This window comes from Pyrus communis, chromosome 3, assembly GCF_041283825.1.
Source record: "Pyrus communis isolate YQ-2024b chromosome 3, ASM4128382v1, whole genome shotgun sequence".
NCBI classification, from domain to species: domain Eukaryota; kingdom Viridiplantae; phylum Streptophyta; class Magnoliopsida; order Rosales; family Rosaceae; genus Pyrus; species Pyrus communis.
The window spans coordinates 3983648-4000071 of NC_142567.1; the positions used below are offsets into that span (position 1 = coordinate 3983648).

General features: G+C 37.1%; 2 protein-coding genes and 1 pseudogene across 6 annotated transcripts; 2 read left to right on the forward strand and 1 right to left on the reverse strand.

Annotated features, from left to right (window-relative positions):
• Window positions 1–3022: 3022 nt before the first annotated feature.
• Window positions 3023–7433, forward strand: LOC137715521 (uncharacterized). 4 transcript variants are annotated; one of them, XM_068454871.2, is made up of 6 exons: window positions 3023–3367; window positions 4728–4842; window positions 4974–6060; window positions 6148–6264; window positions 6539–6732; window positions 7082–7433. In XM_068454871.2, the coding sequence occupies exons 2-6, from the start codon at window positions 4747–4749 to the stop codon at window positions 7247–7249; spliced, it is 1662 nt and encodes a 553-aa protein (XP_068310972.2). In that variant the 5' UTR covers window positions 3023–3367; window positions 4728–4746; the 3' UTR covers window positions 7250–7433. The 4 variants fall into 4 exon arrangements, 3 of the variants coding, with proteins under 3 accessions (XP_068310972.2, XP_088546817.1, XP_088546816.1); XR_015960501.1 differs by having other exon boundaries at window positions 3221–3367; window positions 6148–6287; XM_088690691.1 differs by having other exon boundaries at window positions 3225–3367; window positions 6151–6264.
• A 183-nt stretch (window positions 7434–7616) lies between these two features.
• Window positions 7617–9751, reverse strand: TBL31 (trichome birefringence-like protein (DUF828)). Its single transcript, XM_068454873.2, has 5 exons — window positions 9322–9751; window positions 8889–9057; window positions 8610–8809; window positions 8306–8449; window positions 7617–8067 (listed from the first exon to the last, which is right to left on the reverse strand). Exons 1-5 carry the CDS (start codon window positions 9696–9698, stop codon window positions 7713–7715), a joined length of 1245 nt encoding a protein of 414 aa, XP_068310974.2. The 5' UTR covers window positions 9699–9751; the 3' UTR covers window positions 7617–7712.
• Window positions 9752–10503: 752 nt separating this feature from the next.
• LOC137716513 (tRNA dimethylallyltransferase 9-like) lies at window positions 10504–15341 on the forward strand (annotated as a pseudogene). Its single transcript, XR_015960502.1, has 11 exons — window positions 10504–10821; window positions 11377–11430; window positions 12206–12248; window positions 12317–12427; window positions 12695–12893; window positions 13069–13276; window positions 13481–13575; window positions 13722–13814; window positions 14163–14238; window positions 14408–14547; window positions 14849–15341. The product of XR_015960502.1 is annotated as a tRNA dimethylallyltransferase 9-like (transcript).
• Window positions 15342–16424: the final 1083 nt, after the last annotated feature.

Sequence of the window (16424 nt, forward strand, 5' to 3'; positions counted from 1 at the left end):
GTGGAATTTTGGGGCCAGAGGCCAGAAGTGATGAAGATGTAGAGGAGTACTGTGATGCCAAATCTTCGTGAGATGAATTGTGTTTCGCTGTGTGAGCCGGACTACGGTGATGCACCGTAGTAGCTGAAGGTGTATGATTGATGTTTGAAACTTGTGTAAGTGTACATTCTTTTATGTTGAAAGTGAAAGTAGAGAGCGATTGGGCATCAATTTTCAGCTTTATTCGTCGTTACGTTTGTTTTTTCTGATATCTGATATCGGTCTTAGTCATCCATCGGCGACTCGAGAAAAAAAAAGAGTAGAAACTTGAAAAATGTATGAGTCAATTTATTGAAAACATGGCCTCTGAGAGGGATGGCTGCCCGAAAGATACCTCTGTGAATTCAAATTGATTTGTACCCTTCAACTTGTGGGATCAAACTTTAGGCCGACAAGTCTGCCCAACAGCACCTACTCAATGTCTAACCAAACCAGCCATATAAAATTGACGGAAAACAACGGTCACGAATGGTGTCTACAGTGTACATTGTATTAAAGAAGGAAATGAATGCTAACTTGGGAAATTCGTTCAGGTTTATCCCTTCTAATTTCATGCGTGTGGGTTTAGTGTGTTCTCAACAATTAGTCTATGAAGACGATTTTTACACTGTTGACTACGAAACAATAATCTGCACAAGAAACAAAAAACAAAAGGAATGCATGCGTTGAAAATTTCACGTACTTTGCGTTTTGCCAAAGTACTGTCACTTACAAATTAACTCGGCTCCCCAAATGATGAGGAGGAGTCATCCTTAAAATACTTCGTGATCGATATTCTAATTGGAATTAATATTACGTATTATGTAAGAGCATTACGGATTTGACTCGTCTATAGACTTGTTTTTGGTGAACTCGGACTTGACTTTTTTTTTTTGGTAAACGAGTCCGAGCTATGTATTTATATTGGTGCAACCGGCTCATTTGGATCCGTTTGATAATGCCCAATTCCTAGGGGTCGAACATATACGTTTTAAATTATATGTTGTATAATAGAACAACAATATAAAACAACCTCTACGTGTTTCGTTATGAAAAAATTACGTCCAACAAAGTCAAAACCAATAAATGTTCTAAAGGGGACTCAAAGACTATTTGTTTGAAGAAGTTTGAACCTCGTTTTACTATTAGGGTTAGATAGATACGGAATCATGAATAATGAGCTTCATTGTGGACCACTAATAAAATGGCAAATACTAAGACAACCTTAAACGGTCTGGGCCAGGTTATCCAGACATAAGAAATATGAACTCGATTTTAGACTCATTTTTACACAAATCGAGTCCAACTCATACCCTTATGAAAATTAAAAATAAGAACCAGATGAATTTACATCAGACAAAGTAATACAATCCAGATCCACAGATGCTAAGAATTGTATGTCCTAATAAAAAGCGAGTGTTGCTATTCCAACCCCTATGTCTTATTTCCCCACCCACTTTAAATTAAAGAAATATTTTGTTGACAAATTTATCCTCTTGCAAAATGGCGTTGAAGGACCTAAACAAAAAAGCATTTTGACAAAGTAAGACTTCTAATTAAAACTAAAGATTTTTATTGCAAATGGTCATGAAATTGACACAACTCACCAACACAATCTCTGAAAATAAAAATCAATTAATGTTATCTATGAATATAGATGTTGCAAATCAATGTCGTTCTTCCACTCTCTTTCCATCAACTATTATATTAGTATTACGAACATACGCGTTGGACGAATACGAACAACACCACGTGAAAACCACCATAAAATCTTGACTTAAAAAGCTAAAAAAAAAAAAATCCATCTATAAATAATTATAAATTCAATTTGAATATTAAATATAAAGAAAAAGTTATAAAAAATAAAAAAAAATAAAAAGGAAGAATAGCAGAACCCTCGTGCCCAGATCGTCCCCTACTCCCCTTCCAATCTTTTTCTTCTCCTTCTATATCCACCAGGAGCACCACTGGCCAGTATTGGTCCCCCCACAAGGGCGGCGTCCTTATCATAATAATTATCGTTAATATGATTCATCTTAATATTTTCTTATACGGGTTAAATGGGATTCAAATTATCTCCAAGCAAGCAGTACAGTTCAAATGGACTTGAGATTCTCGTTATCAGGTTGGAGCAGCATGATGGGTTTGATCAGAATTGTCGTGAGCATGGTCTTCATGCATGCATGGGATGCCAAGACGAAATCACAGGGAATATCCTTTACGTGTGTTTGGAGTCGGTCAACCATATAGGTTATTTCGGTTAATAGTGGTACTTGATGATCATCAAAAGATAATGGAGTGGCATATTCTAGATTGGGATAATTAGTAGCACAAAATATATGCTAATAATTAGTATATACTCCAGGGACAAGCACGGCATGGCTTAAAGCGTTTTAGCTTTGGCAATGCATGTACTTGGATGTGAAGAAGGGTGTAAACATTGCATGGTTGTCTCAGGATGCTACGGGAAGAGTTTCAGTAGCGTAGGCAACCAGCGACATCTTCAGTTTGGATAGATAGCACTGGAGTCATAGAATAGCACTGCTTCGAGGCCGACTGGTTATTTATCCAAGTCTCGGTTGAGAAGGATTTCTGAATTCTTGTTGGCAAAGGTCATCTCATCAACCTTCTCGGCGAAGTGAGATGTTACAAATTGCTAGGCTCAACACATTGAAGGCCTTCTCGGCGATAACTTCTCTCGCCCAAATCCAACCCATGACAAACTTCTCCAGCTGAGATCCAAAGGGAAACTTTCAAAAAGCTATGTTATCTCAAGCTTTTCCATTGACACCATCGAAAATAATCCATTGAGCAAATTAAACAAAAATAATTTTTTAATTGTTTTTTTTATTTTTTATTTCTGGTTAAGAATTTAAAATATTAAGATTATTTTAGAAATAATGGCGGGTGTGGAAAATATCATCCTGTTGTTTTTTCTTTTAACGGTAGGTGGCAAAATAAGTGGGGATAGGAGATAAAAACGGGATGAGTGTAGTGGCACTCTAAAAAGCGAAGGGAGGAGAGGACAGGAGGAGGGCCCAAGGACGAGAGGAGGAGGAGGAGACGGCGGCCTGGCTGACCTTTTCCCAATCAAATATTTGGAAGTTTTTTTTTTTGGATTAATAATATTTGGAAGTTCAGTAGGACTGAAATTATGTAATTTAAACTTTAGTATTTAATAATGATAATATTATTATTATGCGATTAAGATGAACAAACATAACAAAGACGTTCTTTATTAAACCCTCCCCTTCCTTCTCCCTAAACCTCTCTCCTCCCTCTCCTCTCTCTCTCTCTCTTTGCCATCACAGAAAGGTCCAACTGAGCTTGCCGGCGTCACCAGATGCCGGTAATTCTTCTTCTCCTCTTTTCTGTCTTTCTTATTCATTCAAATTTCGTTGCTTTTCCATTCAATTCGCACACTTTAAATTTATTTTTGCTGGGTTTTTTTTCTTCTTTTGTACAGAAAAACCCTTTTTCCGATTTGTAACAATTATATATGCATGTATGTGTTTATATTTGGATCGTTGTTTTGAATTTTGTGTGTACAAATTATACGTAGTTTATGTTTTTCTGTATTTAGAGAGCTGCTGTGTTTTTGTTTTTGTTTGCCTGTTATGTGAATTCTGAGAATGATTTAATTTCAGTGTGAGTTTTGGGTTTTGGAATTGAATTTGATGATGGTGATTGATGAGATGGTTTGATCAAGTTTAAATTAATAGCTTAATTGTGATTACTGTTTGAAAAAAAACTCTGTTTTTGTTCTTGGGCGAGATGATGATGGAAAACTCATGTATGAAACTTATATGAATTTGTTGAACCCTAAATTTTATTTGGTTTCGTTTCTCTTATGAGTTTAAAGATTGAAACCCCCGTTAAGAATGTGCTTGCACGCGGTTGATGTTACTGTTGCTTGAGACTTGCATAAGAGCAGCTAAGGTGGTGTAAATGAAAGAAGCACTGGTAAGGCGGTGTAAACGAAAATATTGGTGTTGCTCAAGACTTTTGTGTTTTAAGTGCTAAAGAATAGGTAAGAGTCTTGAATTTGAGGAACTTCGATATAAGTTAGTGAAGTTTTCTATTTAGTTTTAGAAGACATTGAATAGGTTTACAGAGCCCGCACTTATAATTATACATATACATATAAGTGTGTATATATATATATGTGTGTGTGTGTGTGTGTGTGTGTGTGTGTGTGTGTGTGTGTGTGTGTGAATAAGTATGTTTAATATATTGTACGCACAAAATAGTGATCCTCAGATATATACAAATATACAATCGTTGCATTGATGATTATCTTGGATATTTTCCGTTCTCCGTGTTCTCTAGACCAGTAACCTCTCAATTCGTCAGAAATATTTTGGTTTATTGATTTGGTCTTTTCATGCATTTTCATTCACTGTCAGGTTTAGACCAATTTCCTTGCTTCGATTCTATTTTACTGCAACTGTGATGCTTCCCGTAACCTAGCCTTTTGTTAACTTTATGCACAGTTTTGTTTGTCACTCGAAAAATTTGTAATCTGGGACTGAATGTGAACTTATTATGCACATTGTAGTTCATCTACTATGATATTCTATGTTATATCTCTGTTTTCTCACTATGCCTGTATCTTGAGCTGGGAGCCTGGGATGGTAATTTTTGCTGTCCTCTCTGTCTGACTAATGTAAACAACTGAATAAAACAAAATACAATTTGACTGGTTGCAGGTACAGTTTGGTGGTCGTGATGGATTTTAAAAAACTCAAAAGTATGAATTGGGTTGGAAACATTTACCAGAAATTCGAAACAATCCGCCAGGAGGTGGATGGTATTGTGAATCAGGTAATAAGGGCAGAAAAAGCCCAAATGAAAAATATTTCATTTGCATCTTGTCTTTGGTTAGTGTGGTTGCTGCTATGCAGTAACTGAAGTCGTCAATTCCTCTCGTAATAATGAATATATTTCTTTCGCAGGACTCAATTAAATATGTTGAAAACCAGGTGCAGACTGTGGGTAAAAGTGTGAAGAAATTTTCTAGTACCGTCCAAGATTTACTTCCTATGGTTAGACAGAAATCTGCCATTAGTGTTAAGTCGAGGGAAAATGTAAAGGAAAATTCTTTGGATGTAACTGCAAACCAATCACCTGGAGAGCCCAATGTAAAGGATCCTGTGAGAAACCAGCTGAGTCTGGTCTCTACGGAAAATGACCTTGCAGACCAGCCTAATCCTCCAACAATGAATACTCTTGAGGTGTCGGAATTATCTGTGGGAAAGATCGATGAAGTTTTGGCAAATGAGAAGTCTTTAGTTGCAATTGAAAAGCAATCTCCTACAGAGCCCAATGTAATGACTCCAGTGAAAAACCAGCCGAGTCTTGTCTCTAGTAAATATCACCTTGCCGATCAACCTAGTTCTCCAACTTTAATAGATACTGTTGAGGTGCCAGAGTCTGACTTATCTGTGGGAAAGGTTGATGAAGTTTTGACAAGTGAAGGTCTTGTAGATGCGACGGAAAATAAATCACCTACAAATCTCAATGCAATGGATCGTGGGACAAACCAGCTGAGTGTTGTCTCTAGTAAGTATCACCTTCCAGATCAACCTAGTTCTCCAACTTCAATGGATACTCTTAAGGTGTCAGGGTCCGACTTATCTGTGGGAAACATTGAAAACTCATTAGATTCAACAGAAAAGCAATCGCCTATGGAGCCCAATGTAATGGATCATGTGACCGAACAGCTGAGTCTTGTTGGCAGGAAATATTACCTTGCAGATCAATCTAGTTCTCCTGCTGCAGTGGATACTCTCGAGGTCTTAGAGTCTGAGTTATCTGTGGAAAATACTGATGAAGTTTGGACAAATGAAAATTCTTTAGATGCAACTGAAAACCAAACACCTACACACCCCAGTGTAATTGATCCATACCAGCCGAGTCTTATCTTCAGTAAATATAACCTTGCAGGTCAACTTAGTTCTCCAGCTTCCTTGAATACTCTTGAGGTATTGGAGTCTGACTTGTCGGTTCCAGAGTTTGATGACATTTCACCTGAATCAGTAGGTTAGTATTTTTGGTTGGCTTGTTATAGATGTACTCTTGCTTTCTATGAGAAACCAGTATTGATTAACTTGTGTATTACTATTACAGCAGAAGGCACTCCCAGAACTGCAGAGTTCATGCCTCTGACAGTACCATCTAGAAAGAAGCAAGTTCAAATCTGCGACTCTGTTCAGTATGATGCTCTTAAGCCGTCTTTAGATATTGGTGTGTGGCAGAATGTGCATTTGGTACTTTTATTTTCTTTCCTGTTGTTCATGTTTAAAACTCCTAGGCTCAAAGTCTTTTGCCTTCATGGAGATATCAGAAGTGAGAATCCTGATATACATTCATATGGATTTTTGTTGGTAGTAAAAGCAATAGTGTTGTGATTGATGTTGCAATCATGCAGAGCCTTAACGCTATCTATTAGCTTTGAACTGATCTAGACCAGATCCTTTTATGATGTCACCTTTTCTCTAATGTCGTAAATTGTTTACAGGAAGTTCAGATGAATCAAGTAGTGAGTTTTCTCGCTCTTCTATGGAAACCATCGATTTGCATGATAAGGTAAAGCTGGAGGAGAGGAGTGTTGATTTCTGTGATAAGGTATCGCTGGAGGAGAGCTGTGTCATTGTAGACGATAGCGTACTGCACGCTGTCTCTAGCAGGGCAAGAAAACAAAGATCATACAAGGTACATGTTATATGGTATTCCATTGTCCAAACACTTACAAATCTCTATTGAAATGAATGAGAAGACAAAGAAGATTACATGCATCATTTCAGACTGGCATTTTACATACTTGATAATATGCTTATGGATTCGTTCTCACATTTAAAGCATATTTACACTTTACAGTTAACTCTAATTTAGATTTATTTTGCAGTCACCCATCTGAACTTTCTAGAGATCAATGATTTTATCGGAAAAAGTTTTATTATATATTATTTTTGAAAATTATGAAACTGTATCAGAACATTATGTGCCTAAATAGCAACATGAGCCTGACTGATCAATTCTCTTTTTTCTTTCTTAAATTCAGAAAAGAATCCAGGATGCTTTTACATCAAAGAAGAGGTTGGCAAAGGAGTACGAACAGCTAGCAATTTGGTTCGGAGACAGTCATATAGAAACCAGCCAACAAACACTCTCTAACGTGAAAAGTTCGGAAACTGATGATGCCTGTGATTCTGAATGGGAGCTCCTGTAAATAAGAACGTGTCCTTGTAAATATTTCAACGGAGTGGTTGAAGGGCCGCTTGCCTTTGCAGGTAAATATGGTGAGAATTATACCAAACCGCATATTTATAAATCGAGGATGATTCCTCGATCTCATTGTTGAAATACACAAAATAAACTAGTTCAAAATTATAGTATTGAGTTCTAGCTGGTTAGTATTGTTTCTGGATTCTATCTCCTCTTGTCCGTTGTTTGCTGGCTAAGAAGAACAACGAAAGCGTTTTGAATTTTGTATGCTTGCGGTCACCAAATTCAATTCAAGTCGTATTTCGTTTGTTGGTTGAAGATGATCAACAAAAGAGTTCAATACAAATGCTATTGCAGGTGTCACATCTCTCTTCTTACTGGAAAAATGCTGCACTACTAATCTTCAATGTTAACATATAAATGTGCCTTTCGTACATTTTATCGAAGGCTTGATTGTTAAATTCGTGTTACAAAATATTTTGGTGACTCTTCAACAAATGTGCATACAAAATTTCATTCCATGTATCAGGAACCCCAGGTAGGCACCAGTGAATGCAGTCGGCGAATTTTTTAGGATCCGATCTTTGTTTCTTCGTCAAGAGCTTTCCCCGACGTTCTCCATAAACCGATGTGTGTGCATCTTTTCGGTACTCTGACAACTGGGTGATGTTCAAAAATGTTACCTTCACTTTCAGATCCTGCATTTGGTCGTTCATAATATCCATGATTTCCATGTTTGAACCAGTTCCCCAGTATGAACCCTCAATCGGGTATGACTCATTGAAGCAGTTTTCGTCACTTCCCGGCTTCCATTCCCAACTCCTACAAAAGAATTTTCTGTCAAGTTTCCATGATTACGAATAAAACTCTAAATTGTGAACGCCAAATTCATGACACGTGTTATTATATATAGCAAGGGGCTTTGTGGGACCATCTCTACATTTGAGATCTTGTGTTTGACTCTCCCTTTTCCCAATATTGCTTTGTATTGAAAAAACGTTTTTTCACTTTCCTCTTTACGCTTTTGAGGATGTTCGAGTGAGAAGTGTGAAACTCTTACCATAAATGTGTTGGAGACATGCTCATGAAGAAGACCTTTTGCCTTTCAGGGTTGATGCTGGATTCTAACCAGTCTGCCCAAGTTTGTAAGGCTAGTTTGTATGCCGTAGTGACTTTATATTCTTCTACATCTGGAGATCCATATCTGACAAAAATGAAAAAAAAAAAAAACATAAGGCCTTCGTGTGGTAATGTTTTCAGACAGTTTTTCGTTTGACAGATAGAGAAACACGCGATACTAACTGAATTCGGAAGAGCAATGAGATTTATAACGTAGGGGTGCCCTACAAATTTATGTCACTCACGTAGCATTGACTGTAGGGCTGTGCATCCACCACACGTAGCTCTCAAACACCAAGATATCTACTCCTTCCCAGTGCTTGCCGTGGTTAGCTATGGAGTCAAGCTTCACCAGCCGTTTCAGCACAGTATGTTTCGTCTCGTGGTCCGAAATAGACTCCACGAGAAACGGAGCCCAGTAGTACTCAATCGATGCATCAAACTCCTGCGAAAGAAAAAAAGGGTGAGGGGACGTCGAACTCTTGCCGTGAGTAGGGTTTAGTGTTATAAAACGTGAGGTTTACCTCTACTCTGAAGATCTTTCGAGGAGGGACTCTTTGGAGGGACTTTTTTCCTTGTGTTATAGATTGAACCATGCAGACCAGGGATTCAAACTGGCCTCTTTGTACTGAGTCTCCAACAAACATCAGCCTTTTGCCCCTTAAAATCTGCATTAGCTTCAATGCATCAAACCTGAATTTTCAAAGCCAAAGCCACTCACTAAGTAAACAAAAAGACATGGAATGCCTCTAACACATATGTTTTAGCATGACCGTCACACAGTCACATGATATTACTAATTCACTAACATAATATGATCAGATGACAATTAATGTTGATATGTGATGGATTAAGGTATAACACTAACAAACAGATAAACGTGTAATGACCTGGATGAATTAGTTAGACCACGTGACAATACGATGGTCTTATACACTAAAAAATTAGAGTTTTGACCTTGGGAGGTTGCAGTCATTTGGTTGCCACCTCCAATTCTTGTAGTAAGAATCAGGCCTCCCATTCCTCTGGCAAGTAACTTGCTTTACCAAGTAGGGGCAGCTCTCTTCTGTATAGTGAGGATGTGACAAATTATCCCACACCCACTTCCCTTCAAACACATTGCAGCTCTCGTCAATCCGGTCCTCCGGTGAAATAACAACTGCCGGTCTCGGTTTCTGGCCTCTTGGCCAGCCATACATCTGAAAGACAAAGCTGTCATTGCTCTTCAAGGCGTCAAGGACTAGGCGTGCGGTCCCTAGGACAAGCAGCGAGGCCAGTGCAGCAGGGAAGAGGGACTGGATTCGCCGGTCCAGGGAGGGCTGCTGCTTTGTCATTTGGGGAAGGGGATGAAGGTGGTGGGTGCGGAAGTGCTTGATTGTTAAAGGACATTTTGTTGGTGAAGTACTTGAAAATGGTAGCTTGAGTTCTAAGTGTTTTAGGTGAAGTCACAACATGCAACCACCAGTTGGTAGGATCAAGCTGTGAATCCTGTGATTGCTTTGAGTTCTTATGTGGACCTTTAGATAGTAAACAAATCTTCTTATTATTAAATTAATTTTATTTATTTTTTCAAGTAACAATATTTTCCATGGATTAAGAGAGGTGGCATGTTTAAGCGCATCACCGTTTATAGTAAAAATGGTGGCGGTTTCACAACGGAAATACCTCATTTAACACTTCAAAATAGAGAAGTTTAAGTGGCAAGCGGAATGCTGAAATGCCTATGTGGGTCTTTTCGGTTTTTTGAAGGGTGGACTGTTATGACGAAGCCACCAACTGATTCTTTTTTTAAGGAAAAAAAAAAGGAAAAATTTAAGCACACATTAATTTCAAATTCTAATTTGTGCATAGGGAAGTATAACTTTTTACACGTAAATAACACTCTCATACTTACAAGTGATGGATTGCCTTGATGGTAAGGTGTTCCACTTTAACCTACCGCATTCCGGATTCAAACCCTCTCCATTCGGTATAAATTAGTGTAAAATAACACTTGTATTAAAAAAAAAAAAAAAAAAAAAAAATCTCATACTTGATGAACAAGTTTAAGTGTGATAAGAAAAAGAAATTTAAAAATAAAATGAAATAAAATAAACAAAAAACACGATGAAATGTCCAATAAGAGTTGAGACCCAAAACCCCTAAACCCATACGACCGGACACAAAAATAGTCCAATCCAATCCAAACCTGTCTCTTCCTCCCTAACCGAAAATATGATAATCAGTAGCAGTTGTGTCCGTACATTTTGCCCGCGCGTCCTCAGGACGGCTGGGCTGCTGACTTTCACTCTCCGCCGGCGGCGTCTGACCACCGCCTGCTCTGTTTCAGCCACCAAGAATAAAGAGAAGGAGAAGGTGATAGTGGAATCTGGGCCCACCGGCTCCGGGAAGACCCTCCTCGCTCTGGAGCTCGCTAAGCGGCTCAATGGAGAGATTATAAGCACCGACTCCGTCCAGGTTTGAGCAAAAATACAATACCCAGTTGTTGGTTTTTGTTGTTCTTTGTTAGGATACTGGGAAAAAGGGGAGGAAAATGGGAAAATTTAGCTTCTTTCGAACTAAGCGGCAAACTGGGTAGTTGGGTTTTCTCTAGATTCTAACGTGCAAGTAATTTAGTTTATTGGGTATTTAGTGATAAACCATTTTGTTTGGTTGATGATAAAATGTAGGAAGGTAATAGGTAGAAAGTTGACATTGTTTTATACCCGAAAATATTGAATTTGTTTCGTTGAGAATTTTGACTTGTTCTGGTCAATTTCGTGAATCAAGCCTGCCTTCAATCAGTAATGCTAAGGCCCCCACTTATAGACGTTGCCATGATTGAATTTCCAATCTACTTCAGTAAAAGTGGGTTTTATTGGTGTATGGATAGCATCGCTCTCTCTGCCATGAGAACAAAGAAAGCCTTATGGCATTGCCTTGATTGAATTTCCTTTTGTTGACGCTTGTAGAGTTAATAGGTAGTGCCGTATTGTCGAAGTGAATTTGTTTGTTTTGGCTTTTGTGCCACAGGTATATCGGGGTCTTGATATTGGATCTGCCAAGCCTTCGCCAGCTGAAAGACAGGTGCTTGTGTAATTGATAAATTTGTACATTTTGTGCAGGCATGATTCTACATTGTAATTGAACTATGTTAATCTAGATTTCTAGAGTATGTTGATTTCAGATGCATTGTATGCCGTCTTAGTTTTATGTTTTCCCATTGAATTAGGTTTTGAATTCTCTTTGATTCCGAATAATTGTCACTATGGTGTTGATGTTGTGCTTAAATTTTACGTTTTATCATTTGTAATACGATGTTTGTGGATGCTACTGTTCCATCATGTGACTCATATCTGACTTGAATGTTAACAGTTTCAAAGACTAGCAGTTCGTATTATCTTCTCCAACAAATCCTATAATATCCACAGTTAATGTGCAGTTCAGGAATAGTATCATATGTTATAACTCTATTGTATAGATTTGATCTTTAAAGAAGAATTTCATATATATAATAGAATAACTTCACCACATTTTTTGTTTCAGGCAGGAGCCTTTCAGTGCGAATTTTTTTCGTGCAAAAAGAAATACTTCGCTGTATTGGTAAAACAGAGTGTTTCTTGCTAATCCAAAATATGACAGAAACAAAGAAACAAAACTAAGTATAATTACAATGTATGTTATTGTTAATTTAACTCGATTTCAAATTTTACTGTGAATGATTGATTGGACGTCTCCCTTTGCATTCTATTCTCAACTGGTCTGTTATTAGTAACTGGATCTTGTCCAATAAATTTGGTTCATTTGGTGGATTCATTGTGATACTCTTTAACGTTTTGTGTTTTTCTTTCTTTTGGTGCAGGAGGTGCCACATCATCTTGTTGGCATACTGCACCCATCTGAAGGTGTGTTGCTAGGTTTGGGATTTTGGATATTTATGTTCTGCCACTTCAACACGTGCTTTATTCTTCAGACTACTCTGTTGGACGGTTTTTTTTGAGGATGCTAGGCAAGCTATAAGAAATATTCTTGATAGTGGCCGGGTTCCCATAGTTACTGGTGGTAGTGGATTGTACTTGCAATGGTATGTGCCAATATCTTCTTTGTTTTTCTCATCATTTTAAAGTTAGGCTGTTTTTGGTCTGTTTAAAGTTTAAATATTGAGTAGACATTAACATAACTGGCTTCCCTTGTGAAAATAATATAATTTGCAATGGCATCTGCATGTTGATTGGTGACATTGCTGAATAAGAAAAACAAAATCTCTGTAATTAAGAGTAGTAAGCCTAATTATTTTTCTCTCTACTTTGTGGTTTTATTGATAGCATTGATTTTTTGTTGTACATATAAGGCTCACATACGGAAAACCAGATGTTCCCAAAGCCTCTCTAGAGATTGCATCTGAAGTGTATTCCGATTTAGAGGACCTACAGAAAATTGACGACTGGAATGCAGCTGTGGAGTTGGTGGTCAAGGAAGGTGACTCAAAGGCTCAACTTTTGGCTGCTAATGACTGGTATCGATTAAGACGCAGCCTTGAGATTATTAAGGTTGGTTTGTTCTGGTTCTAATATTATGCATTCCTTGGACACAGACACATCAATATATCGTTGATATATCTGCCTGAATATTCACTATTTAGTTGAGTTGTTTTGCATTTAGAAGCTTATGTCCCTCCATTTTACTGATGTTGGATGCATAACATATACATGTTCTGCAATGCAGTCTAGTGGATCACCTCCATCTGCATTTCAAGTGCCATATGATTCTTTCCGGAAACAGTGTGATGCAAATGACGCTAGTCCTTCAACTGATGTTGTGGAGGAAGTAAAATCAAAGGAATTGGACTATGATTTAATTTATCTTTTCCTCTCAATCAAAAGAGTCGATCTTTATAAATCAATTGACTACCGATGTGAAGATATGCTGTCAGGTAAATATATTATAACACATCACTACAAATTGATCATTCGCCTTTGAAGTTTCAAAATCAGATCAGGCAATTCATTTGTTTTACACAACCTGATCTGTTAGGATTACAATTTCAATTGGGGCGAGGTACTTTTTTTTCCTCTCTTTCTTTTAATCTTTTTTATTTTTTTTTATTTTTTATTTTTATCCTTTTAAATTCCTGCAGGAAATGATGATATCTTGTCGGAAGCTAATTGGCTTCTTGATTCGGGTCTTCTTCCAAATTCAAATTCAGCAACCAGAGCAATTGGTTACAGACAAGTATGCGACCGCTATTGTTTATTGTTCTTTAATTTTTGAAGCAATGGTTGTCTGATTTTGTTTCATTAAAATCGCGTGACACTGTTTTTTTGGTCATTTTATTACTATCTGTGATAGTGGTAACAGTAAGAAATGTTCGATTTTAGACTATGGAGTATCTGTTGATGTGTAGGCAGCAAGGAGGTAGTTCTCCAAGAGAGTTCTACAACTTTTTATCTGAAATTTCAGAAAGTGTCTCAGTAGTGCATTTTTACTTCAAATTCATGGATCAAAAGCCATAATACCATATGCTTTGCCAAACTAGGAGACATTTTCAATGTACATTATAAAAATCGTGTTTGCGGGGATACAACAAAACTAAATTTCAGTTAGTAAATATAGGAAGTTGCAGGTTGGATTCTAATTTTGTATTATGATTATCGAATTGTACGGTCTATTCATCAGCAAAGGGAGGTTCCAACTTTCCGTGCGTGTTTGTGTCAAAAACCTGGTGCGACAATGAGAGCTTAATACTCCTTGTGGCCTTGTAGAGTAAGATTCTCACACATTACATTCAGTCATAGAATTTTTTTCGATTTCGTGTGCAGAAATTTTGCAAAGCGGCAGCTAACATGGTTTCGCAACGAGCATATCTATAACTGGCTGGATGCTTCCAAACCCTTGGTATTTTTCCAATCTTGTTTTCATTATTTTTCAGAAAGAGAGATTTAGCTTTCCGCCCTCCCAAGCATTGTTCCTATATTATTTTCGTCAATCAAAGTTTTGGCTGTGTAAGTTCTTCATTTCCCCAAAGCCTATGAATCAGTGAATGCTTAATGGACAATTTATGCAGGAAACAGTGCTCGACTTCATTTATGATGCATACCATGATAACACCGAAAATTTGGTTGTGCGTGAATCACTGAGGATGAAGAAAGAATTAACAAGCCATCGAGAAGTTGCCGAACTAAAGGCTTATCGACCCAAAAATAGGTATGATTTACAAACACTGAAGGCTTGCAGTTAAGTTAATTGTTGACTGTTGGGTTTTTTGTCAAGTCTTAATCCTAGAGGCTTGGCAAGATTATTCGTCGTACTCGTTATTGATATAGTCAAAGATTGTTGTTGCTGACTGCATAGCTGAACCATGTAAATTTTTAGTGTTATTTTGTCTTGGTTATTTTGTTTTCAGTTTCCCGAGTTTTTTTTTTTTTTTTTTCCCATTCGTTAACGCGATATTCACAACATTGACACAGTGGACAAAATACTAAATAGTTTTGTTTATGACACGAAGGCATTTTATTAGACACGAAGATTGTTCAGACATTCTAGACTGGATAAGAAAAACACGGTGGTCCAACAACAAATCGGAACTTGATCATTCACTTCATTGAGGTTCTATCTTTGCCAAACCAACCAGTGTTACATGATCATCCACTATTCCACCTGAGTTGTGCTCAGTTTGTCTCTGTCGGACCAGAAAATCTCACGAAACAACTCCGGAAAGGTTAGTCTTTGATGCTCTGGCTTAAACCGGTTGTTCATGTCTTAAGGCTCGACCGATGTATCGCTGCAGCCGGCCGAGGACTACATCGGAAATCATTTTGTGAGAACTCGTCATTCAACATATGGATTTCAAAGTCTTGACGTTAGCTCTCTGCAGTTGTTAAAATAGCATGAAAAGTTTTGAGTTTGATGGTAATTTTGTTCACCACTTAAAATGTCATAAACTTGTAATTTATAGTGATTTGGTGAATAAATCCACAAGATTACTAATCGTTTAACAATGGACAAAGTGCATGTGGTGCAATATCCTAATTGATAGGGTGTTGGGTTTCTACTCATAAGTTATGGTACGAAACTCCCTTCTCCTGCCGCTGGTCGGGCGGCGGGTAGGTGTCTAGGCGAGGCCTAGGCAGTTTTCTTAATTTTAATTAAATTTATTATCTAACGTATAAATAAATGTCTTTATATGTTTACTTATACCCTAAAAAAAAAAAAAAAAAAAAAAAAAACTAAAAGACTAAAAAAACATGATTGTTTGGGATATATTGATTGCAAAATAGAATGACATATAGATTATAAAATATTAGAACATATTGAAAACATGAGGAACATGCATATAATGGGTGTTGACCTAAGTATTCAACAACTTTCTTATAATTTATTGAAAAAATAAAATGTAAAATGGAAGTTATATATTTTCTTTTTAAATGACAGTTGCGAACTAGGTGGATGTTTAGGCGTCATCAAAGCGTCATTTCTGAATTTTCAAGTGCTTAGAGATAAGGCAATAATTAATCGCCTAATGCTTAAACGAAACGAAATTTTTTAAAACACTGATAATAATAAATATTATTTAAAAAAAAAAAAAAAAAAAGCTAACAATGGACAAAGAGAGAAAATAAAAGACAATGTAGTAGTGATAAACGAATAATGTTCTCATGTGCTTTTATTTTTTCATCTCCAAAGGGGAATAAAAGGAATATAGGCTTGAGTCACTCTCCTGCAACTTAAGCGATTTTTGCAAAAAAAAAGTTGGCTTTAAAGTTTTCTTTTTTTCTATTTATTTTTTTTCTTTTAATTTTTAAGAAAGTGAAATCTGAAAAATGGAATCTTTCTCAAAGGCTCTGTTCATGATATCCCAAAGAGTCAAGTCACTTGTTTTCCACTATCTCATATGGCATCTCGGTGCAGTCCCACTGCTGATAGCCTATCTTACCACAAAATAAAAAATAAAAAAAATAAAACATTTTAGTTAGGCCTTCATATTGGAAGCCCTTCCAAAAGGCATTGCTTCCTTTCACCAATCATAATCTCGGGAAGATGGGCTTCTGCAGATCTAATTATTACATACCAAAGAAACCATG